The 27,174-nt window shown below is 41.8% G+C and overlaps 1 protein-coding gene across 1 annotated transcript in view; it reads right to left on the bottom strand.

The window, feature by feature from the left end:
• CDH11 (cadherin 11) overlaps positions 1-27,174 on the bottom strand; it is a 150,648-nt gene that overhangs the window by 33,101 nt on the left and 90,373 nt on the right. The window contains exons 3-7 of the mRNA XM_045989064.1: positions 15,001-15,401; positions 10,177-10,471; positions 7,205-7,324; positions 5,359-5,526; positions 762-949 (exon numbers count right to left, since the gene is read on the bottom strand). Coding sequence (XP_045845020.1) covers positions 762-949; positions 5,359-5,526; positions 7,205-7,324; positions 10,177-10,471; positions 15,001-15,228 — 999 coding nt within the window. The 5' untranslated portion in view covers positions 15,229-15,401. The remainder of the gene's footprint in view (positions 1-761; positions 950-5,358; positions 5,527-7,204; positions 7,325-10,176; positions 10,472-15,000; positions 15,402-27,174) is intronic.

Below are 27,174 nucleotides of genomic sequence, written 5' to 3'. Positions count from 1 at the left end.
AGCTGTGTGACTATGATAGGATCAAATATTTAATCTGTCCGAGTCCCAGGCTCCTCATCGTTAAATTGAGGTACTATTGCCCGTGGGGACAATACCATCTAGTTTATATGATTTTTCTGAAGAATGAATGTTTGTAAGATGCACAGACTTCATTTGGCCAAATTGAGTGCTCAGTACATTTTAGATTTTTTAAATAAAACAAGGACAAACAATAAACTCCTCTTTGCCGTGAGTTAATTCCAAGACACATTTTTAGGGACCATTCGGCTGACTGTGGGGAAAGGTCCATCGCTGCTGTTTCTCAGGCTCAATTTTGAGAGAAAATCAAGCAGAGGATTGGCTCCAGTTTCACAGAGGGCCCAGCAAAGCGGTGGCCCTTGGATACGTCAGATGGGAAATGCCTCTGAGCAGCCAGTATGAACAGAGTTAGCTTGGCAGAGTCAAAGGAGGAACCCCTTATGTGCCCAGGGCTGTTTGTCCAAAATCTAGATTTATCTAGCTATCTACCCTTCTGTGTGAAAATGGTGCCAAATCACAGAAAAACTCCCAGGCAGTTGGCAGCATCCACGGCCCCTTTGTTAGCTCCCTCTGCAGTAACAGAAGGGGATATAGCTCTGTTATGGCCCAGAACTGGGAGCTGAATTGCAGTATTGTGTTGTCCATATTCTCGTTTCTCAGCCTCCACCCTGCGTTCCCTGCAGGGCTGCCTTGGCAGGGCTAGGCTGGCCGGCTCACACACCGGCGTCCTCACTCTAACTCACCTTTTTCAGTTTGACCACACCCTCCTGCGTCTCATAGTCTGTCGTGATCTCAAACAAGTCCATACCGTCTCCGTCCACAATATTGTATGTGACTAAGCCATTTTCTCCAATGTCTGGGTCTTTTGCCTTTACTCTTCCGACTTCCTCCCCGGGGACAGCCGCTTCTGACACAGACATCTGGTATACGCCTAGAAGAAGAAGATATCTATTTTTATTTTCTCTTTTATTTGGCAGCTGGTACGACTTTAGATTTCATTGAATCCCAATAAATTTCTCAAAGGGTTTGAAATTGAACTCTCTATTGATTGAAAACATGAAAGAAGTGAATGGACGGGAAGGAAGATCCCACACGGACTGCTTGTCAAAGAAATGTGTTCTACAAAGGACGATGAAACAGGGTCGGGGTCCAGGGTGATGTGGTGGGGTCACCTGCCACATGTGAGAAAGGAAAACAATACTCAGCTACATTTCCCATCAGGAAGTGATGGAGGACCGTGTATGTCTTTATATGTTCAAAGAGCAAAGACTTCTTTTCATGTCTTCAGGATGGTCCACAAGTTAATTTCAAGGCACTGCCAGGTACCCAGAAACACATCCTTCTCTTAAAAAAAAAAAAAAATTCACAGCTCTGTATTTTTTAAAAAATCAAAAGCAAATTTTATCCTTCAAGGCTATGACTCTTCTAACTCTCTCGTTGACTTTCCTCTTACATCACCTCCTTCACCATCTGATCAATAAACACTGCCTTATCGGGAAAGTTTCCCACCGTGTGGGCTGTCCATATATGTTTATTTAATATTTACTGGGAACCTGATGCATGCCAGGTGCAGCTCTAGCCCCTGGAGACTCAGTGGTGAAGGAAATCGTCAAGTTTCTTCCCTTACTGAGGCACACTGAAGAGGAAAAGAAGCAAATGGATACCTACTATGATGTCATTGCCAGGGAGAAAAAGTAGTGTAAGCGGTAGAGGGTAATGAGACAGTGTGTGACTGTGTGTGAGTGTATGATGGTTTGTGAGGGGGACGGTGCGTGTGTAAATGCATGTCTGGGTGCGTGTGAGTGTCTGGTATGCATATGCATGTATGAGTGTGAGTGTGTATATGAATGTGTGAAGTGTGTGTGAGTGTGTACACTTGTGTGTGTCTGAGAAGAAAGAGAATTGATATTGATTTAGAATTAGCATGTATGAGTGTGAGTGTGTATATGAATGTGTGATGTGTGTGTGTGAGTGTGTACACTTGTGTGTGTCTGAGAAAAAGAAAGAAGGAGAATTGAGATTGATTTAGAATTAGTTGGTCAGAGAAGACATCTCTCAGAAGAAGGCATCTGAACTCCCTTGAAGGGAGTTAGCAATCAATTGTGTGAATCTCTGGGGATAAAAATTATAGACAAAGCAAAAAACAAATGGCAAAAACCCTGAAGTGGGAACATACTGAAGACATACAGAAGCCAGATGGAGTGCTGCTGGAGCTTTCTGTAAAAGGTGAGGGTACCTAGGTAGGCTAGGGCTCATCTATGTAAAACGGTCATTGCAGGAGATGGGAAAGACTTCAGGTTTTGTTTAAACTTGGTGGAAGCCACTGGAAGGTTTTCAGCAGAGAAGACGGATTTGAGATGATCTTATCTGCATTTTCACATTTTAAAAATATTGTGTGAAACAAGACAGAGAAACAAGGGTTGCAAACCTTTCCAAAACTACCACTTCCAGGTTGAGTGGTTTTGGACAAATTACTTAACTCAGTTTTAGGTTTCCTTCCATGGATTTTATCAGTTCCAGTACTCTTGTCTATATTGATCTATATAATGTGGTTTTGGATGCTTTCAGGTTGACCCATATGCTACTTAATTACACCATAATCTCATAGTCAAAGACAAGTGCAAAGTGTAGTCATCATTGATAAGTCTCCGAAGATAATTACCAGTTCACAGGAAGGTTTACAGAAACCTGTTCTGATCCAGTTTTCTACAAAACTCATTCGAATTCATGCCAACAAAATTAGTATCTGTACCAAAGTGATGGAACTCTCCTATATTGTCGCATGTGAGCAAGGGCATTCACGGCTGCCTGCTAATAATCCTGTTTGCTTCTTCCTTCCACCAACTAAACAATTTTGTAGTGTAGATAATGGAGCATGTATTCTGTTAGAATGCCATATGAGATTTAAGCTTATTGGGGGTGTTGAACCTTGTGCCTGACCAGGTAAAGCAGTCTTTCTTCATCTCATCTGGGACCCTAGGAGAACTGTTTATTGCCTTGTAATTCTATCTCAGTATCTCCCTTGCACAGACCCTCATCTTTGGATTCCTCTGAATGAACATGGTGCCTTCCTGGGACCATAGTTGTTTCCCTGCCTTGTTCCTCAGTTTGTAAAAAGTGCCATCTCTCTGACAATAACCTCCCAAGCTCTACCAGATACTCTCCTAATCTAGTGATGATTTCCCCAAGTACTAGCAGCATCAGCAACATTACAACACATTGTACTTTTGTCTCTATCTATATATACATAAACAGATTCATGTTCAAGTTCTGGCTTTGCTACTTTCTTGTTTTGTTTTGTTTTTTTAATTTGATTACATCTTTAATTTTAATCCCAGCATAGTCAACATGCAGTGTTATATTAGTTTTACGTGCACAATATAGTGTTTCAACCATTCCAGACATCACTCGGTGCTCATCAGGATAAGAGCAGTCTTTAATCTCCATCACCTATTTCAGCCATCCCCTCCCCCCATCTCCTCTCTGGTAACCATCAATTTGTTCTCTAGACTTAAGAGTCTGTTTCTTGGTTTCTCTCTTTTTTTTTCTTTTACTAGTTTGTTTTGTTTCTTAAATTCCACATGAGTGAGATGATACAGTATTTGTATTTCCTGACTTATTTCACTTAGCATTACACTCTGCAGATCCTTCCATGTTGGTGCAAATGGCAAGATTCATTCTTTTTGTGGTTAAATAATATTCCATTGTATATATAAGTGCCACATTTTTCTAATCCATTCATCTATTGATGGACACTCAGGCTGCTTCCATAATTTGGCTACTGTAGTGACCAATAACAGTGCTATAAACATAGGGGTGCTTGTATCCCTTTGAGTTAGTGATTTTATATTTTGGGGGGGTAAATGCCCTGAGTGCGGTTACTGGATCATAGGGTAGTTCTATTTTTAATTTTTTGAGGAACCTCCATACTGTTTTCCACAGTGGTTTTACCAGTTTGCATTCCCACCAACAGTGCAAGAGGGTTCCCCTTTGTCCAGACCCTCACCAGTACCTGCTGTTTCTTGTGTTTTTGATTTTAGCTGTTCTGGCAGGTGTAAGGTGATATTTCATTGCAGTTTTGATTTGTGTTTCCTAGATGGTGGGTGATGTTGAGCATCTATTCATGTGTCTATTGGCCATTTGCATGTCTTCTGTTCCTGTTTTCTGCCTATTTTTAACTGGATTTTTTTGTTTTGGGGATGGCTTTGCTACATTCTTTGGGCAACTTATTATACTGTACACAGAATCCAGTTTTATCTGTAAAATGTAGGCTCTTATAGAGATACTACATAATAGAAACTCTTCATTAAATGATGGTAGTTGTACTTATGATAATTAATAATCTTAAAAAATTGTTTCTTCTTTTATTTCCCTTAGCAATCATCAATTTTGTAGAACACCACAATCCCCCAGGTAATAACAACAACTTAATAATAACGTATAACAACTTATGCCAGATACCATAAGGTTTTAACTAGCCTATTTAGTTCTAACAACATTCTATTAAGACCTGTGAAAGACTGTATTCTCCAAAAATGGTCAAAGCCATCTCTCCCATCCCACATGCTTTTCCTTCAACATGACTTTGACTATCTTTCCATTGAACAATGGGGTCTACAAGAACTCTCCTTAAATTTGGGCAGTCTTATGATTACAGTGGAGTTGATGGCATGTGATTTCTAAAGTTAGGTCCCAAGAGGCAACACAGTTTCTGCTTGATATTCTTGGGGCTCTCACTTTCAGAACCTATCTGAGCCAATCCCTGCTGAGCTACCCATGGAGAGAAACCAACAGCAACTCATCAGCCGCATAAGTGAGCGTACTTGGAAATGGATCCTCTAGCCTCAGCAAGCCATCTTCACCTGATGCTATAGAAACAAAGACAAGGGGTCTCCTCCAAGTTTTGCCCAAATTGCAGACTCATGACAAAAATTATTATTATTGTTTTAAACCCAAAATTTGGGGGCAGTCTGTTTTAAAGCAAGATAACTTATTCAGTTTTATCATTACCTCCAGATTAGAAATGAGACCACTGAGACAGAGAGAAGTTAATGAATTACTAGATTGCATAGCCAGTATCTAGTGAAAAAGCCAGCAAAATAGATTTTCTGTTTCCAGGGTCATAGAACTTTTTAGGTCTCTTTTTCCTCCGACTACGTCTGCTGCACCTTCACTTTTTTATGTTGCTATTGTAGTGCTTTTGTTTCCATTTTTTGCATGAATGATAAAGAGATTCCATTCTTACAGATTTCTTCTTGAAAGCTGAGTAAAGCAGGAAGGGGTCAGAGAAGGGCTATCTGTGGCCCCATTAAAATGTGCAAGCCATGCCCACCTACTTACTCTGTGGAAACTTTGGTGGGTTGTCATTGACATCAGTCAGTGTGATCGTCACTTTGGTTGTCCCTGAGAGTCCACCCATGTGTCCACCCATGTCCTTGGCCTGGATCACCACGTGGTACTCCTCCTTGGCTTCCCTGTCCATGTTGGGAAGGGCTGTTCTGATGATACCTGGACAGGCAAGCAGGAAACATCACACATATTCATTGATAACAACATTAAAACAAAAAAAGGCACGACACTTTAAAATCCTAAAGGCTGAAATATTTGAGGGCCCATTGCATGGATATCCATGACTAGACCCACACTTTTGAAATGCTAGTAGAATCTTTTGAATGTCTGTTCCCAGCATACGATTCTTAGGCTTTAACCTAATATAACTCATATTAGGTTAAAAGTAAGTGGCATGTATTCCATGCAATATGTTAAGATGTAATTATTAAACTTTAAAAGAGGGAGCGAAATGAGTTAAAAATACACACAATGCTTATACAAGTATTTAGAGTGTACTGTACCCATCACTGACAACAGTGCTAAGCGAATGAATTCTACATGACCTCTGGATATCAGCACACAGTCTGTATGAAAACCATGCTCACTTGAATCTCTTGGGAACATGTGCAAGCTTTTCCTCTCTGAAGATGCGGTAACATTTACAGCAGAAATAGAAAGAGGGCACCCTTGTCCGTCTCTCAGCCCCGATGTCTGTATTTCTCAGCAACACCCTTGAACACACTGAGTCTTGTTTTCCTGATCTGTTAGATGCTTTGGTAGGTTCAAATTGGTGATTTCTAACTATGAGTCCTTGAGAAAAATGAAAGTTCCAACTGGGAATTCCTCGACTGGTGTTTAACATTTCAAAAATCTGGATGAAATCCCACATTTATCCTTGGTTAATCTAGAAGGGATAAAGAGCAAATGCCTCGGATGGAATCATAGCAATAAGCTCCATAGGTTTTGCTCTGAAGCGAAGTGGCTACAGATAAATAATTATATAGGTCACTGGAAATTATATCCAATAAATGGACAAAATATCTGATTGACAGGCTCTGTCCATACATATTAATATATATTTCATATAATTTAAGTATACCAACAAATGTGGATTATTTTTAAATATCTTTCAAATAAATGGGGCGTATTGTAGAAAAAGCAGAAGAAAGCAGTTTAGGGGATTATCGTAGACTAGAATTTTCACAGGATTTCAGTGTTTATTCTAATAAAAGGACCCTGGAATAAAGTTTGGAATAAATGAAGAGAAACCATTTGGTTTTGGTGATTGTATTTTTTCACTCTTTTGGTTTGCCTTTTGTTTCCTGTAAGAACCGTGCAGAGCCTTCCTCCTGGATAAGGCCTGTTGGGAATCTGTAAGCACAGTGGAGGGAATGTGCTATGTCCCAAACACACTTGAACATTATTAACACCCATTCCCACTGCCCTGCGTGGCGGGCTTCGAAGCAAGCTTTGAGAACTGCCAGTTTTCAAATCAGCCCTCAAGTTCTATGGTATCCTCCCTGGGATCCTTAGTTGATAATTAAGAAAAATTTAAGTATTTTAAGAGAAGCCCTTAAATTTAAATTGACTTTTAAGATACGATTTTAATATAAAAGTTGTATTTTAAGATGATATTTATTATTGTGGCATGGTGACACAGAGGCCAAAACAATAGTAAATAAGGTTCACTGGAAACTAACCACACCCAGGCACGTGCACACACAGCGTCTACGCCTCTCAACAACCCTGTGAGGTGGCCTTTCAGAGGGTAGTCCTGAGATTCTACTGGTTTAGGAAGTTGGGCCAGACTGCTCACTCACAGTGTGTCACGGATCACAACGACATTGCACGCTACCTGTCTGTGCTTCTACTGAAAAGTAGGGCTGTCCTTCCAGGATGCTGTATACTAACTTGGCGCTGTTTCCATAGGTAGGATCATCGGCATCTGAAGCGGTCACCTGGATGACCGATGTCCCTTAAAAATGAAATAAATTCATTAGCAACACTCTCTCAGCTTTTTGAATTATATTCTAATTTACGAATTCCATCTTAAAATTAAAAAACGAAGCCCCGCAACTATGTAACATGCTCGCTTTTCCGGGGTTGAGATGTAAAATAACCTTTTTCTCTTCCTCCTTTTCTTCTTTCCCACTTGCCTTCCTTTAAAAACAAACAAACAAACAAGCAAAAACCTCCCGTAGCTTCAAAGTGAACTTTCTAAATTCCAAGTACATTGTGCTATGCTTAGTAGTTAAAATAATAATAACATTACTGCAAAAACATTCTAAGACCCATGCAATTGAAATGTTCAGTATATCAAGTAATTAAATAAAAATCCTCCCAAAGAGTATAATAAAGGATAATTAATGATGAATTGCTTTTCATAAAAGGACAGAGAGCAGTCTTCCATCTGTAGCAGAGCAATAAATACATCATTTTATTGTTGCTTTGCATGTAATAAAATAGCTCCTAATACTACATTTTAATTAATTTATGGCTATAAATATTGTACAGAATGTTGTTCCCTGGTGACATGGAAATTGCATCTTCCCACCTCTAACGGGTCTGGTAGTCATTTAACAGAAACCACCCATAGACATCGGTGGGTCCGAAGGAACCAGGGAAAGGAGGGAAGATGGAATTCGTTTCTCCTAGCAGAGCCTCTCTTCCCTGATGGTCACAAGGGCTTGAGGGCACAAAGTGCTGACTGCAGAACGGGGGTGCAGGACCAGAGGAAGAGAAAAGGCATTTAATGCTTCTGCTCCAGGCACTGTTTCCGGCACATTCCATGTGTTCTGCCAGCCTACCTCAGCTCCTCGTGTTTACATCTACTGCATTTTGAGAAACTGGGTGTGAGAAATATGAAATGTTACCGTCTATTTTGCGAAGTGGATTATTACCAGAGTCAGGAGTCTAACGCCCATCCAGCAACCAGCCAAACCCACGGTTTCTCTGACATTTTTGGCACAGGGGCTAGGTTCTGGGTGGGGGGCATGGGATCCCGTTCACACAGCTTCTGTCAACCCTTTAATTTATGATTGTCAGCGATTTGTACATGGTGTATAAGTCAGTCTTGCTTTTTCTTAATTATTTTCTGTAATTCACTATTTCATGCAAACAACTTTTCTGAACTCTCTCCACACAATCAGGCACTCTTTGAGGTAGCAGGGGTTTCTAAAGGAGAGTAGGCTCTCTTCTCTACTATCGTGGTTGAGCTAAGGAAATTATGAAATCTCTATGCTTCATTTGCTTCTGGAACTCTACTAAATCTGTTACGACTCCTTGTATTTTCCATCTATTTAACTTAACCCTCAACGCAGTTTACATTATCCTCTCTTTATAGATGATCAAATGAAAACTGAGAAAGACGTGACCGGTTGCCTAGGTTCCTCTGGCTGGCGAGGGCCACCTCCACAGCGCTGACAGCAGACTTTACTCTTATAAATCGTGACAGAAGGTCTGGGTGTTAGCCCGAAGCATCAGCGGGCTCCCGGAGGTGAGGACAATGTAGATTCCTCTGGAGTGTTTGCTTGAATGACAGGCCTTCCTTCTGGCTCAGTTGCTGATGCTACTGTCCCTTATTTAATGATTTGGTTCATGTCTGCTTTTTTCTCATTAAAATCCCTAGGCAAATACCGAGAGACTAAAGGACTGGTCATGGCCAGGGAAGAGAAACAAAAAATGAAGCTTGACCTTCATAAAATGTGAGAAGAGCCTGACTTTATCCAGAGGAGAAAAAAAAGAGACTTTTTTTTTTTTTTTTTTAATCCCAGGTTCTACATGCAAAGTGGAAAGAGCTTAGGAGTTTGGGGTCACTTCTGCCTCTTAACTATTTTGAACAGGTTGGTACCTATTCTTGCTGCTTGGTTTTCTCATCTGTAAAATGGGCAGTTTGGCCCAGATGATTCTTAAGTCCATTCAGGCTTTAAAGCCTCTGATTCATATAACCAGACTCATTCCCTGATCAGAGCAGCCCTGATCACTGTCTGAAACATAAACCCTTCTCAGTATGAGGCATGTTTCTCAACAGACCACAACTGCATGCAGTCTATAAAGCCGAACCAAAGTTACTGCCAGGAGAAGGTAGCCACCTGAAGAAATCCATCAGAGAAATATCCTTTAACAACGCAGCGTGTCTTTAGGCCTGATGAAAATACACATCTACTTGTAAATTATTCTAACAGATCGTGACAGCGTGTCATGACTCATTGTGTATTCTGGAGCCACTTAATAGCTCAGATAACCTTGGATAAATTAGTTAGCCTATTTCTAGGTTGGGTTTCCCATCTGCAAGATATGTCAAATAAGACCTACCTCACTGTAAAGATGAATCGTAGCAAAAATGAAACGCAAGAACACCATGGAAATCATTAATTAGCATGATGTCTACATGCAACAAATATTAACATGATCGTGACTTCAACAGACATCAGCGTGAGCTAGTGATTGAACTACATTGCCTCTAATCCGGCAAGACTAGAAATTGTCTTTCCATTTTACAAAAAGGGACATTTTACAGAAAGAGAGATAGAACTGGATCCGAGTCACACAGCCAGTGAGGGCCAGAGCCAGGATTCCCTGGATGCCGTCATGTTCTTGCCACTCCGACACACTTCTTTATGTTTTAGAAGTTTAGGTTTTAAAATCTCAGGTCTGTTTTAAATATTTGAAATTTCAACTACACAGATAACATTTTTTTTTTGTCATTATGCCATAGAAGAGGCAGTATAAATTTGACTTTCCGAATGTAGGCGAGCAGGCACCAGCCCCCGCCACCCACGGGAACCCAGGCTTGTAGATGGAGCAGGTCTCCCCTGCCGTACGCACCCACGTTGGACCTCTCGGGTACATTCGCATGGTAGGTCTCATGCAGGAACTCAGGAGGGTTGTCATTAATGTCTTGGACCTTGACAATGAACTCCGATGGTGGCTCCAGCGGCCGGTTGGTGTCCCTGTCCACAGCCTGTGCCATGAGCGTGTACTGGGCTCTCTCCTCTCGGTCCAATGTCTTGGTGGCATGAATGTTCCCTGATTTGTCATCAATCACAAAAATGGTTCCGGCTCCTTCACCTGAGAGAATGTATTTAATGTTCCCATCACCAGAGTCAATATCGGAATGAAGCTAGGAAAAGAGAAATCGAGATTTTTAATTCCATGAGGGAGGCCATGGGGAGACAGAGTCTCACTTGCACTCTGTTTGCTGTAGTACCTTCCACACACACTCACACAGACGTGCACACACACACATACACTGTGAGAAGGAGATGCTCTCACCCATGTCTACAGATGAAGCAATGGAATCTAAGAGAAGATAATTGCCTTGGCAAGGTCACACAGCTGGGTGCGGTGAACCCAGTGTTCGAACTTGAACCCTGAGTTGTTTTTTTTTTTAAGATTTTATTTATTTATTTGACAGACAGAGATCACAAGTAGGCAGAGAGGCAGGCAGAGAGAGAGGAGGAAGCAGGTTCCCCGCTGAGCAGAGAGCCTGATGTGGGGCTCGATCCCAGGACTCCGGGATCATGAACTGAGCTGAAGGCAGAGGCCTTAACCCACTGAGCCACCCAGGCGCCCTGAACCCTGAGTTTTTTTAAATTCTAAGATTCATGCTTTCCTCACAAATATGCACCCATACAAAATAGACGCACACATTCACACGAATATCACCCAAACAAAATATATATACATATGCATCTACATTAATAGACTTATTTTGAAAGAAATATGTACATAACATAAAAAATTTAAAAACACAAACATTTATGCCATAAGTAAGTCTTCTCAGTTCTGATTCCCACTCCCTCAATTTCTCTGCTCACACACAACAGTTGTTACCAGTTTCCTGTGAATCCTCTAAGATATATTTTACGCATATGCTAGAATATCTGTACCGTGAGATACAGAAATGTCCCGGTTTATTTTTATGCAATAAAGTGCTATAGTGCACACATCCCTCTCCACCTCTGGTGTTTTCCTATAAAAGTAAATTCAGGTGGTCTTTCACACAGATGCATGCAGATCGACCTCACCCACTGGATGGATGTTACCACCTCGTTTTAGCTGTCCTCTGCCAAAGGACACGGAGGTTGCTTCCAGGCTTCTGTTGCTACAAGCAATTCCTTGATCAGACCTTTCCAGAAGACCCTCTGTGAGGAGCATGAGGTATGAGGGTCTGGGGACGTGGCTGCTGGGAGGAAGCTCCCATTCTGATCACAGGCATCGTGTGGGTAGGATAGATCCATAGGTATGCACCTTCTTAGACAATAGAGAGAACCTTAAACATGTTTAGGTTCTTTCTCCCTCCTTTGACAAAGCCCAGAGACATGATGGTACTTGCCTAAATCCACACTTGGCCGGACAGGAGCAGGATCCAGTGGTCCTGACTACCCATCCCGTGCCTTGCTTGATTCTGTTCTGTGTGGATCTCACCCAAAGACCACGTCTGATTTTCCTGCAGCAATTAATTCCTCACCTTCTCTTAATATCACTTCAATGTCTGAAGCTTCCATCTTAATCGGAGTTCCTCTGCCCTCATTATGCCATTTGTCGGAAGAGATAAACATTGCTTTTACCATTTCTGTGGGCTTCAAGTGTAGCCGAGGGGCTAAAAAACCCATGGTTCTACCTACTATGTAAGAAACCCCAGTAAAAACCAGAAAGCTTTATTCCAAAGGCACTGATGATGATGATAATGATAATAGTAATGTTCTACTAATATAATAGTTCTTATTATCAATGACTTTTCATACTGATATTATAAGTAAATGTCATTTTAATATTATTATTAATGCCATTTTAATATTATTGTTATGAAACCAAGGCCCAGAGAGCTTGTTCAGAATCACAAAGCAAGGTTCAATACACTGTTTTTAAAAATGTTTGTGTTATTTCAATTTCCCAAAAAATATCTAATTGATTTGCCACTGAGCTAGTGGCTCAGTGAAACACCAAATACTTCAGTTTGGGGGGGGGGGGCGGACGATGGGGGAGGTACCTATAGGCACAAATCAGGAAGACCATTTTGATTTTAGTTCACAGCGTGTCTCAGGAAAATTAAAAGAAAAAGAAAAAAAACTTTCTTTCAGAACTTGTTATTCATAACCAGCTACGTATTGTCATGAAATGATGGTTAGTTACTACATTTCTCATGAATAATTGTGAGTAAAATATGAAGCTATTGAGTGACCTCCAAAGGATGAACAGAATTGCCCCAATCTTCATACAATTTCCACAGTGAGGGCAGGATCCCTGACGCTGTTCCCCTGGCTTCCTCCCCAACCCCCACAGTCTGTTATTTGTTCCTTTTCTCTGCCTCAGACCTGGCATAAGTTAGGGGCTTGGTCTTGTGAATGAGAAACAAGGAAATCAATGCTTATTTTAATAGGAGTGTCTAGAAGGGAAGTTTCCAGGGGCTTTCATGGATTACATGTGAGTTTGGCCAAGTTTCTTGAGAATTACAGATTCTAGTTCATGATCAACCAAATAACTGAAAGGAAAAAAAAATGTAAAACCATAGTGCTCATTACTTTTCCTCTACTTTGTTTTCAGATTTGTAAGTTGGATATAAATTTCTCCTTTTTCTCTCTCCAACAAAGATGACCTATACAACTGACAATGATATTTATTAGGTTCCACACAAAAAGCAGTTTGGGAAACCATTCAATCCTATCAGGGGATCCAGTTGCCGAGGCATACATAGCCAATTCCTAATGCCAAAGACTGATGGCTTCCCCCTCTGCAGAGCACAGCATGACACAGACTGTGTTTCCTGCAAGAAATCTGAAAGTCCATTGCCTGCCAAAATCTACTTTTTCAGAGCAGCCTAGAGCATTCAACCTTGAATGTCATCAAATCAAAGGTCATCCAGTCTACTCCCTCTGTTCTCAGGGAACTATATATCCACAGTATCTCAAAAGGAAGATCCACAGGATGCAGCCCCTTTTGTCTTCTTCCCCCATCCAATCTGACATCTCGCACTCAATCCCATGTGCCTATATATAAAGATCATTCACTGCTTGCTTTTCTCCATGTTTTGCCCTATGTCCCCCTTTTAGTGGGCATGTCAACCGCTTGCTCCACAGAGATAAAGAAAGGGTTCTCCAGGTCCTGTCTCTTCTCAGTCCCGCACCCTAACACACACACACTGTTCCCTACTGAGATAGTCCCCAAGGCGGGGAGGTTCTATATTCTCAGAACAATTCATGCACAGCTCCCCATGTTGTTCAGGCTGCAACGGCCCCCGCCATGACTGAAGTCTCGTCTTCCTCTCTGGGCACAGAGCCCATCTCCTCATGTAGGGAATTCACATGCCATTTATTTCCCTGGGTTCGCATTTCCCCCAGATGACTTCTATTTTGGGTATAATCTTTCCATTTTCGGGTATACATGAATGAAATTCTTTTGGTATGTCTGGCATTGCAAAGGCACTTTCCCAACCCGGAACAATGTTATTGAGATGCTAATATGAACCTCTTCCGAATATGTCAATTACATAAATATGCATTGCTTTTCTCATGTTAAAGAACAACTGAAATAACTCCTTGGAATATAGGAGGCTTAGAAATTAGCTTGCCTCAGATCTGCCCTTTGGCCTTTGCCCCTTTCACGGGATAACTCCGAGTCCTCTTTCAAGTCACAGGTCATTACCATGTTCTCTATGAAATCTTCCTCCATCCTTCTCAAACATTCCCATGTAAATGTGTAATAATATCTGTTGAATTTCTTCATTATCCTGTTCTGTGTGTGTGTGTGTGTGTGTGTGTGTGTGTGTGTGTGTGTTTTAATCGCTTAGGTAGGTTGTGTCTTTTCCACTAGTCTCTGAACTCTTTCAAGACCAGAATATTTTATCCAGGTTACCATTGGCCTATCTCTTTCCCAAAGCACAGCGGGCTTTCATTCTTATGCAGATGAACACCTATCTCCTTGTTGTTAACAACCATTATCCTCTGAAAGATGGCTGCGTGTTTAAAAATAAATGATAACGGGCAATATATTTTTTAACGAATTTCAGACTGCTTACCCTTTGCACCTTTCTGGATGGGGTACACAGAGAATGCAGTCTTAAGTATTGGGAGGACACTCAGATCATCCTAACTGGGTGTTGCCATCCCTGAGCTAAAGCACATAAAATTCCACCCATTCTTAAGACAAATCCGTTTCATCAAATATTGACCAAGGCCTCCCCAAAACTGGGCTTAGTACCAGGACCTCAGGACACAGAATGACACCGGTCAGGTCCAGGGAGGGAGACGGCAAACAGACCTGTGTAATTCAGAAGGGAAAGCTCTCATAAAGAGCACAGAGGGTTCTGAGAGCACAAGGAGGGGGCGTTCACCTTGGAGGTAGGGTGTGGTCAGCCAAATGCCCTCCGTTGGAGAATGGGTAAGTAAATAATGGTTTCAACTCAGTAGACTACTGCACAGTCATTAAAAATGGAGTTTAATGGTATATTAAGTGGAAAACAGAAGTGTTCTTAATATGGATAAGTCTATGAATGGGGGCGGAAAGGCTGAAAGATGTTTGAACAATGATTTCATGGTTATTATTGAAGGCCATTAGTGCTCCCTCCTCCCAGGAATTTTCGTTCTTGGCCAGACCCTCCTGCTGGACTGGTGAGAGGGAGAAATAAACACTGCAGAGCAGCGGCCTTACCCTGCCCACGAGCACGGGGTCAGGCCCAGTGTACTCCTCGATCACAAAGAACTGGTTCCAGACCCAGCCTCGCTTGGAGCGCTGCAGCACCTGCCCCTCCTTGCCCTTCTCGTGGTGCCCGTGGAACGAGGGTCGCAGGTGGCCCCGTCGCTCAGTGGTGAGGGCCTGGCTGTGGCACAGCACGCCCAGGCACACCAGGGCAGCTTGTAAACAGTAGTGCTCCTTCATTTTTGGTTACGTGGTAGGCACAGGAGAATGCGGCTGTCGCCCCTCTCAGCAACCTCGTGGCGGGCCTGGCCGATGGTGGCCTCCCCGACGCGTCACGCAGACCTCTCTTGGAATGGAATGTCTCTGTTCACTGAGTACATCACGTCAGGGCTGCCCACTTCCCCAGTCGGCTTCTGTGGGAAGAGAGAAAGGTCAGATTAGCCGCAGGCTACATCCCAAATTCATTTCAATCCCGCTCCATCAAAGAGTGCACCACAGCTGGGGGAGTAGGGGGCGGGCTGAGCAAGAAAAAATTGTCCCTGCTCTCGCAACTTCAGGTGTCGCCGGTGGGATACACTCTTAACACAAAGATGACCCTCGAGGTCTATACGAGGATGAACGTGTGTGCTGTGTGTGCTGTGGAATCCAGCTCCAAGGTCTCAGTGCCCGTTTTACCCCTGACTGACTCCCTTACTAGGGGCCGCTTGCTCCTTTACGAAATGGGGATGCTAATGGCGCTCAAGTGAAATGTCCACTCAGGGATTAAATGATTAATGCCTCTAATCCCTTAGCACAGTGTCTTGTACACAGCAAGTTCTCTATATTTATCGGTTATCGTTATTGATCATACTTGTACTAGAGTACGTTTTCATCCCTAGAGGAACTTAGGGCATTTTGGGCGTCCAGGAGAGGAACACCTAACTGATGGGGATTAAGAGAGGACAAGGAAGAGAGTGGGGACAGTTATGGGAGACTCCCTGAATGTGGGATGGCTGTGCTGCAGCCTAAAGTCAGAGTTAACTGTGATCAGAAGGGAGTGGATGGGATGACCATGCAGAGGGAACAGCATGCTCCAAAGCCCAGAGGTCCTCATAATGCACAGCACATCCCCACACTGGTCAGCATGACTGGATGGTGTAAGGAGGAGAAAAGCAGCAATGGACCCTGCCAGAGAAAGGAGGCTGGGACAGATACCGAGAAAATACTCATGCTCACTAAAACACTTGTCAGTGAAATAACAGATCAAGTCCTCATGGTGGATCAGTGAATGCTATGCTGTGACTTAACAAATAATCCCATTGGCTCTTGTTTGATCAAAGGCCCACCCAAGAACCTGAAGATAGCTCCTAAACCTGGCAGTCTTAAAACAGAAACTTTACAAGCTTTTTCCAACCATGAAATGCAAAATAAAAGAGCATACCCCACCAACTGATCCAAAGGTCTTGTTCCTGGGAGCAAGGAACAAGTTCCTGGGAGTTCCTGGGAGCTCCCAGCCATGGCTCAGCTACTCATCAGTATAAGGATGGGCCTTCCATGCACCTTGTAGGTTTCTAACCTACAGTTACTCTGGTCTTTAATTTCTGCCTTGGGTTCCTGGACTTCTTCACTAAACTTAGTCTTGCTGCTGCTGGAACTTAATTATCCCCTATGGAACTTTCCTTGCTTGTTCCTCTCTTAGCACCCTGCAATTTCTTCTGAACAATTATCCTTTTCTCTTGGTGTGCCACCCAGACTCCAGCTGGAGGTCTAGCTCCCAGAACCCGGCAATCCCCATTACCATGCCCACTACCGACGGGAGACAGCTCAGAAGAGTGCTAGGCACAGAGCATAACATTCTGATACTGAGGATGACACTTCAATTCAGCACTGGTGAGTCTAAATGAAACTGGTGAGCTTCTTGAGCATTGTAGAAAACAAAATCATTTAATTCCTAGTTATCTGGTATGAATGTAGTGGTGGTGGGGGGAGGTGAACATAAAGGAAGGAGCATGAATCTTGGCATAGTGGAAGGTACCTAGCTTTGGAGATCAGAGAGACCTGGATTGGAACACCACTTCTATATCTTATAATATAGGTGATGTTGGGCCCACCAGTCAGGCATTCTGAGCCTCTAGGTGTGCTCTTGTCTGAGCTACAGGGATGACAAGAATTGCGGCACCCATATAAGGCTGCATGGGCACAGTCTGGGTTTCTTCCTCTCTTCCTAGGGTGCCACAATTCAAGCCCTCGGGTCTCACTCAGTAGAAGGAGGTGCTTTGGCCTTACAGATGGACTGCCCAGAAAAACTGCCCAGAAAAGGCAGTTTCTCTTAGAGAGGAAGTGAGGAGTAAGAATTACATGGGGATGCCAGAGCCATCTGGTCTTACTAGTCTAGACTTGGTGAAATTCTAATCTGTTGGAGCAGAACATTTTTCCTTCTGATGGCCTTTGACTTCACCAACCCAACCCTTTCTGCTTTGTCATATGGCAAAATGTGTCTAGGGAGGCCACAGATATGCAGATAAGTTCAGGTGTCCATCACTGCCGCCAGTACACTCTTTGATGTTAGTATCTTTTCAAGGAATAGGGAGTCCAATATTTGGTGTAGACAGACATCTTGGGGTATGGAAAAGACTGTGTAGAAGAGAGAGAGATTAAACAGATGGCATCGTCATTGAACGGCTTCATCCTCAGACTCGGGGATGCTAATAATACATGAAATGCTCTTTCCTGCTATCTAAACTGATTGTGTGTAAAAAACACAGAGGGGGACCCCGGGAGGAGTCAGATCCTAAAATGAGTCAATGTGAAGCAACAGGAAGATCCCTCGGCTTAAGTCAGGAAGCGAGATATATGGTCAAGAATCTGTCAATAGCTTGTCATGGGACCTCATCATTCCTCTATTGGTACATTTTCTCCAAAATGAAGCCATTGGGTGACATGTTCTACAAATGGCTCCCAGCTTCATATTCATGGTTGGAACTCCAGTGAGAGGCTGTTGGGGATTTCTTCTGATTCATACACCATCTCTTTACTAAAATGGATGCATCTTTATGATTGGGATTATATGTTACACACGATTATAGGTCCAATGCTGAGCTTTTGAAAGCAAGCCATCAGTAAAAGTTGAATGTATTATTTGAACCCCATACTTCAACTGCAAACTTGATACTGCCACCAACGTATCTCAAGAAGAAACAGCAAAGACCATATGGTGTGACAAGATCCCTGCCCATTTTACACCATGCCAAGTATTAAGTGTTCATTCACATGGTGATAAATTATTCTTGCATATAAACTGTGAAGTGAAGTGTATTTGAAAGAAAAGGTTTAATTAAAGTTCATATTTCAGCACCTCTTTCTTCTGGCTGCCATTTTGTTGTAAAGCACAATTATTTCTGACACCAGAAGTGTTAAAACTAGATGACAACTTTTTTCCCTTGATAAAAAAATTCTAGCTTGATACTAATGAATTTAAGAGTTTCCACATGACCCAAAAAACAATGAAATCATTATTGAAAAGATGAAATTACCTATTCTCTTTTCTTGGAAATAGCAAAACCAACTTGCTTTTAAAAGTAACTCATTGGACCCATTATTTGCAAGTATTTATACAACGACATGTAATATGTAATGTTACTTTAATGATTAGCCTCAGGTATGTATAAGATGAATTTTAAGACATAATTTTAAAAAATTACTTTCAGAATGAAAATTCACTTAGCAAAAGCTTTTTCTAACTACTCTTCTAATAACTTTACAAATAGTAATTCAGCTATTTATTTCTATAACAAACATGAATAGGTACTATCAATATTCTTATTATAAAGGTTGAGGAAGCTGGGGCCCAGATAAATGAAGCAATTTGTGCAAGGCTATGCTTCTGGCAAATCGCAGAGCTGAAATTTGAACCCATGCCATCTGGCCCTGGTGTCTGTGTTCTTAATCAGTGAACAATACCACCTCCTGCCATTTGTTTCTACCTGAGTTCATAAGGAAATGATACGGTTACTATGATATGGGTATTGTAACCTAGAAGGCACCTGAAGTAAACCAACATTAGAACTTGGTATATAATAATATGACTGGTAAAAATAGTAATATAGTTAATATTCATCCATGGTTATGATCTCCTTGATACTCTTCTAAATGCTTTCCATGAGGTGAGTCATCCAGTTTTCACAATAACCCTACACAAATAGTATTATTGCTATTCCCATTTTATGGGTAAGCAGTCCGAGGCATAGCAAGATTACATAACTCGTCCATGGTTACAGACCCAGCAAGTGGAAGATCTGGGACATGAACCCTAGATACTTGGCTCCAAGACCTCTATCCTCCTCCTCTAGAGAGCTGTGCCATATTGCCTTTCTAAGAGAAGACTGTAGAGCTAATATAGACACACATCCTGATACACACTTAACAGTCTTAAAACGATAGCGATTTAAGTTTTAGTGGCACTGGTGGTGACTAAAATACTAAAAACCAAACCAGAAAGAGGATAGAACATTTTATAGCAGAGACCAAAGTGAAGATGAACAGGAAGTGATTACGTCAGTCCGTTGACAGCACAGTACAACCAGGCCTTGAAACGACACATGACACAAAAGTTAATCTTCGCTTTTTATTTTTAAACGCCCTGCTTCAGAATTTCTAAATGTATATGTTTCAAAAATGTGTTCAGAAAGATTCTTTTTTTTTTTTTTAAAGAAATGTTTCTAAAATCTAGAGATCTGATTGATGTATTCAACGGTAAAGAGTTTGCAGGGAACACACATGAAAATTAATAGGAGGCAACCCTCCTAAGAAGACCTTGACATTGGTCATAATTAGAGAAATATATCAATGTTCTAATTGGTTTCAATAAAACCCCCCGAGGCAACTCTCAAACAATCCTTCCATTAAAGCACTTTCTAGCCGTATGCCAGGATGTCTAAGCGTTGGGGTTCCACTAAAACATATAGGCGGACTTTATTTTACAGTGGGAGCATATTGCTTGGAAGGAAAAATAAATGTTGTTGAAAGTCACAGGAGTAATAACATGACAGGAAAATGGATTTGCAAAACCACCAGCTCTAAGTGGAAGGCTCGCCCCTCTATCTTGAGAGCAGATAGCCCGTCATAAGCTATTGTGCCTTGAGCATAAAACCCTCTTGCTGTGCCTGCTTTTGTCTCCGTAAAAGAAAATGACATATACGGGTGTTTAAGTATATTTGGACTCCTGCTGGAAATTGTTATCGGGTAGAGAAAGAAAGAGGAAAGCGCTTAGCAGAAAGCAAGTGGCTTTGGTTTTTCAGCTTTCTCCTCCCCACAGAGCTGGAAGGATCAGACAGGCTAACCTGTTCTTTTCATTTCCAGGGAGCTAATTTACAGTTAAAGACAGGTTATCATTACATTAAGAATATTATCGAGGCCCGCACCAGAACTCGAAACTCCACATTCTGCATGTGCAGTGTCCCCTTGTGGGGGAGCTCGGGGGCTCTGCTCTCCACTTCAACAAACACAGCTTTGTAACCAATCGGATTCTATTATGCAAATTAATTCAAGCATATTTTATTCCCCGTTCAGATCTCATCACTCAGCACTGAGCTGGTCTCCAGTTTCAAATCAAATCACAGGAATTATGCCATGTCTGTGGAAATCACAGAGAATGGGGAGAGGAAGTATTATAAGAACTTTGAATCATATTTCTTCTTCCCTGATTTCTACACTTGGGAGCAAAGCATCAGCTTGGGGTAATAATCACTTGTGCTCAGGTGCAAAACACACAGGCAAGACTGCAAAAGGGTCATTGTTGTTCCAGCTCTGATACTAAATTCAAATGTCAAAGTATGTAGCAAATAGGGCCCCTTATCAGTGACCATAACGTTCTCCAGGGGTGAGTGGAAATTTTAAAACTGCTGCAATGTAAGTCTGATTCGCTTCTTCTAGAGAAATAGAGAACCACGTGAGTGTCTGCTTTGAAAGTGAAAAGATCATTCGCTGCCTCCTGTTGGGCAGACCCGTGTCCAAATCCTGGTCCTGTCACTTACAGGCAACAGGACCTTAGGTATTGATGGTAGAGATTATCCTTGACCTAGTGCTTGATCTTTCTAGTGCTGGGCAGTATATTCAGAGCTTGGTACCTATTATTTAATTGTATCTTTACCACAACGTGTATGTAAATATCACCCAGATTTTATCTACAAGGAAAGTGAGGCTCAGAATGGTTGAGTAAATCACCCAAGGGTACATCCTAAATCACTAGCAAGGCTGCTATTCAAATTCAAGTTTATGTGACAACAGAACCCATGCTTTTGCTTCACCCAAACTCTGGGAGCCCATGTTCCCCTCATCTTCGATATAAGGAGAAGGCATGATCTATCTTCGAGGATCATCTCAGCTACAAAATTGTATTTGATATTGAAAATAATCTTTGTTAGATATGAATTTCATTTATTTTTCCAGTATGTACTATCAGCCTCTTATGTTTTCAGGCTCTGATGGCCACAAAGTGTCTCTGGATTCCAACTTCAGTTCCCAGACCCCAAACATGTAGAATCATTCCATGATTATTTACTTATCTCTTCAAATAATTAAGTAAACATTCATTAATAAGATGATTAAATACAACGTGTGCAATGAAAAACTTATTTTTTTGTGCTCTACTCAATCCTTAAGACAGTCTTTTTCTCACTGTAATATTTTAAAATGTTAATCATTAAGAAGAATAAAATATATCAACACATGCAGGAAATAATGTCAGCTGTGTCATCTCAGACTGTGAATAAACAGGGTATATAAATGCGTGAAAAGAGAAAGATTTTTTCTTTCTTTTTTTTTTTTTTGCATGAGCTAAAATACCTGAGGGAAAATTAGGGCACAAATGGCAATGATAAACAGATGCTCAACATGATGTAACTTCATTGGTGGTATCAGAGGCCTGTATGTAAATATCCCTTTGTCTCAGAGCAGTAAATATCGATGAAGCTTTCTTCATTTGCAGTTCCTTCATTCAGCAATAACTTTTCACAGTGCCAGACCTGGGCTGGACCCCAGGGATACACAGACTGCTGTGTATCTCTGATCTGTACGGAGACTGTACTCCAACAACAGTGAGACAGTCTTCTAAGCAGATGAATAATGGGATAATGGGATCGGTGCAAGCAGGACTTACATATACAGCACCGAGGAAATGGGGAGCACATCTCTGCAGATGAATGTGTACCATATCATTCCAGTCCTCTGGTCCTTGCCCACTCCTGCCTCCTCCAAGTAAACACCTATCATCTCTGCAATCTCCACCATGTGAAGCTTCCGTTCTCATCTCGAACCACGGCTGATTGAACTGCATCTAGTTCAGCAATAACCAAACCTTAAATTGACCAGTGATTGTTTTAAACTGCGTCATCTGGCTCATAAGGACAAGCTGAGTGCATAAGATCCTCTTGGGAACTTGAATGAAAGAAAAAAGGAACCGTGTTTCCGTGAGCGAGGGAACTGAAACAGGAAGGTGATGGGCTGTTTGGGGGATGGAGTATCATCCTCCATGGCCAAAGATTCGGTGAAATCAAGGTTATGAGCAAGCCAGTTAGTAACCAAACAGAAACAAACATGGCCTCTGTCCCCAAGCCAGGTAAACAGCACGACACATGGCCTGGTTCTCTGAAAATCTTGGCAATGAAGGACTGCCCTCCACCTGCTGTCTCCATGGGGCCCACCATACTGATCTCCTGCTTCTCAGTTTCCATACATCAAATGACAATGACAATAGGTCTCCTACAAGTGAGCCAACTTGAACGCTTTCTTTTACCCTCAAGACAGCAAGCCTAGCAAACTACAACAATCAATAGGAAAACGTTTGGTGGTTCTTCTGATAAAGGATGAAGTGCTCTAGCTGTGGAGATCATTTGTTCATACATAGAAAATGCCTTCTTCATTTCTGAATATCCAAGAAATACTGGAGCCATAGGGAGACTTTCACAACAAAAGTCGAGACACCTGTGTTCTAGCAAAGATTCTGTCATTGAACAGTTATGTAACCTTAGAAAAAAATTCTTCTTCCTGAGACTTTCACCTTCCCATAAAATGGGAGGCTAACAATAGCCTATCAAGCCTATCAAAGTCTTCCGTGTCTACCGGAGCCTGTGAGCCTGTGCTGTGCTGAGACAGAGCAACCTTGCCTAGATGGAGACTGCACCCAATTTTAAAAGTCAGGGTCCCAGCTGGCAGGACTGCTCCACGCACACCAGGAGGCTGCACTTCCATCAGACATAATGGCAGTGGTGTTCTCTGGGTCTAGGCAATGCAGACCCCTGTTAATGTGACAGGCTTTGAGTCCCAACTTTAGGAATCAGAACTAACCTGACGAGCAATGGGAATCCACTAAAAACTCTGATCTAGAGATTGATGGAATCCAAGCTGTCAGAAGTATATGGGAGTAAGTGGCATGAGAACTGGGAGTTCTGACACAACTGTTAACAGCATGGGCTCAACAGTCAGAGGGGTTAGAGCGTTAGAGCTCAAGAGCTCGGGCTTGTTCCTTAGGTGTATGACTCGGTCTCCAAGAATCTCCATGCCGCCATGTTGAAAATGTGAAAACAGGAGAAGCGCTCTCAGAGGGAGAGTTAAAATGGAAGGAGATGATGCTTGGAGAGAACCTTGTATGAACTTGACATGGTCTGGCACACTGCAGGTGATCAAGAGGATAAATGAGGAGTTTTGTTCCTTCAACAAGAATGCATAAATATGTACTATAAGCCCTGGATACAGTGATAGGACATACCATACACATACCACATGCAATAACGTGCAAGCCTAACGGAAGGCTCTGAGAGGCTGTCCATCAAGAGGAGTTAAACAAAATAATACTTAGAATAGGAATTGTTAAATAACAACACAAGTAAATGAGGGAAATGAGATAAAGCAGACCAGTATTTTCCAATAGAAATATAATGGGAGTTACATGTATACTTTTATCTAGATGGCACATTTTAAAAAATATTTTATTTACTTATTTGACAGACAGAGATTACAAGTAGGCAGAGAGGCAGGCAGAGAGAGTGGGAGGAAGGAGGCTCCCTGCTGAGCAGAGAGCCCAATGTGGAGCTCGATCCCAGGACCCTGAGATCATGACCTGAGCCAAATCTAGATGCCACATTTTTAAAAGTTTTAAAGAATGGGTACATTTATTTTAGCAATATTTTTTATTTAATTCAGTATGCCCCAAATGGTATCAGTTTAATATGTAATAAATATATGGATTATGGAGATATTACACACACACACACACCAGTTTTTTTTGTTTGTTTTTTTGTTTGTTTGTTTGTTTTGGTCCTAAGACCTTAAAACCCAGTGCATATTTTAAACTTACAGCACATCTCTGTTTGGACTAGCCACATTTCAAAAGCTCGATAGCCTTACATGGCTACTGACTACCATTTAGAACAGCACAGTAGAGGATTCTAGCATATCTGGAGAGAAGGGGATGGGGTCAACAGAGACTTCTTGGATTCATTACAGTCACTCCGGAGAGAGATAACATGTCTCTAAATAGAAAATATAAGCCTCTGGTAGAGGAAAGGAGGCCCTTCTGGAAACCATGCAGATGTGGAGGGCCTAGGGAAGAGGACAACCCAAGAAGGGCAGAGTGTGAGGCCGTAGCCTGAAGATGGCGCTGCTGCTCCTGGCCTCAGGAGGAGAGGGGATGGTCTGGGGATAAAGCACTTGCCTTTGGTTTTAAATGGGTTAAAGCTTGTGAAGCCCATGGACTGCAGCTCCCGTGAAAAGTGTCAGGGTAGAGCTAAGTTTCTGAGTTCTTCCAAGAGTAGGTATTATCTGTGTTCCCATTTCTGTTTCCAGTTTGGGCATTCTGCTGCATTATTCATGGCTAGAGTCTCAGAACTGCATGAAACCCTCCCTTAGACCTTCCACTCTTGTTCTTTCTTCAGTGGACAAATAGGGAAAGAGATACAGAAATGACAAGCAACTTGTGCAAAATAGAAAAAAAAATAACAAAAACAAAGTGCACAAAACCTAAAGCCCTCACTCTGTAGAGGAAACATGAAAGAGAAAGCATGGAGCGGAAGATAATTTATACAGCATCTACCCTGCCCTCTTGCTCCCCAAACCCGGGGTAAAAGCAGTCCTCCCTTGCCAACGACTTCTGTGGAAACAACCGTCCATATTCTATAAGGGAAAAGGCATTCATAAATAAGGACCTGGGAGCTCTCTTTAAGGACTGTCAGTGGAGAACGGGAAGAAGGAAAACAATCTGCAGATTATCGCCCGGAATCTGCAGGGAACCACTTTCCACAAAGAATGTTTTTTTTCTTTTAAAGTATAAACAAGAAGAGGAGGAATTATCCCAAGGTGGTCTTAATAACTGACAAGGGCTTGATGTGGTTTTTCTGAAATAATTACTGAAATAAGTCTGAATAATTTCAGAAAAATAATTTCTGAAATAATAATTTTATTTCTGAAATAAAACAAGGGGAGAGAATGCCTCAAATCACCACTACAGAGACTTCAGAATTCTGCGACCTCCAGCCTGTGACACCAGTCCACAGCGGTCCACATGCATCCGCCCAGGGTAATCAGCCTCCGAACAGAAGTGAGGAATGCAGAAAGTCAAGCTGCTTTCAATTACTGGAAGCCTGACTCTTACCAGAGTGAGGGTGGGCTTCTGGAGGTCTCTTTCTAACGTACCTCCCCAAACCATGCTATCATGCTAAGAGTAGACTAAACCGCCACATTTATTTATTTATTTGGGCATCTCTACATAATGCCACAGATTTTCTCACCTCCCCTTATTTTTAGAAAGCAGACACCAACAATAGCCTTGTAATGATCTCATTGTAGTTTCAAATAATCCTATCTTTGAAGCCCGATTCTGTCTTTTCAGATGTATTAACGTCATTTATCAAAAGTAATGGGATTTTTTAAAAAAGTTGAGCATAAAAGAAAAGTAATGGGATACAGCAAACCAGTCAAGTGCCTTGTACATGTGCAGAGCGTTTTCTGAAGCATATGCTGAACACTTCCAGGCAGACAGGACTTTCAAAGGCAACGTTAAGTGTCTTTTGTGGGTCTCAGATAATATGGTTCACTTAATTAGATTTTCCATAATCCCAGGTTAATCCTATTGTGAATTACAGACGTGAGTTTTGACTTGCCTGGCAGAAACATCTACTACTATAAATGCATTTCTGGAAAAAAAAAATATGTATCTTATTTATAATTCATTACCAAAATCATTACCATAGAGACTGCCTCTTCTTCTCCCTTGCCCAGGTAGAAGTGACCATTTCCACACTTTTGGACCATATTGGCCTTTTAAGCAATTTAATAAGGGTACTTCTGATATTTTTTGTTCTTGATTATGCCTTCCTCTACCCCAAGATATATGAAGTTCTCTAAGATTTGGGAACATACCTGACTCCTCAGCACGGAGTATAATTATGCATATAGCTGACAAGGCCTCAGTCCTTTATGAAGCTTAACATTTAGACTAGTGTCCCTAGAACTTGACTGCATAGTAGATGTAGCCGGGCAGTCTTAAAAATCCCATGGCCAGGCCTTATTTAACACCAAGCAAAATAATTGAAAACCAGGAATCACCATTTTTGAAATTCCTCAGGTGGTTGTGGTATACATTTAAGGTGAGAACCACTGGTCTAGAGCTACACTATCCAGTATGGTGGCAACCTAGACACATGTGGTTTTTTTTAATTTAAATTAATTTAAATGAAATAAAATTAAAAATTTACTGCCTCCATATACTAGTCCGATTTCAAGTGTTCAGTGGTCATTTCTGTCATATTAAAGAGTTTTATTAGTCTGTGTTGGTCTTAGTCTCGAAAACATCTTCACCTGGTCGGTTGAGTGAATGAAGGTATACAAAGAACACTGCACTAGGCATTCCAAGGTCAGCCACAGACTCACTGTGCAATGTCCAGTGGTCTAGAATTCTCTTTTCCTATCGGTGAAATCAAGGGCTGGATAGGATGGATGGCTCTCCAAAGACAACCAGCAGAATGCCCCAAAAAATTAAGAGGAAAGGGGCTGCAACAGACAGGGCCAGCCGAACCTCCTGGTCCCATATCCCCCAGCAAACAGAAGCCCATCTGGATTAAGCAAAATGTGTCCTGGAAAAGCAGTTTGGCTGCATTCAGAAAAACAAAGGAAGAAAAGAAACCATTTCTGAGACCTTGATACCTAACAGACTCA

The sequence above is a fragment of the Meles meles genome, chromosome 19 (genome assembly GCF_922984935.1).
Source record: "Meles meles chromosome 19, mMelMel3.1 paternal haplotype, whole genome shotgun sequence".
Lineage (NCBI taxonomy): Eukaryota > Metazoa > Chordata > Mammalia > Carnivora > Mustelidae > Meles > Meles meles.
This window is presented reverse-complemented; position numbering and strand designations above follow the sequence as displayed.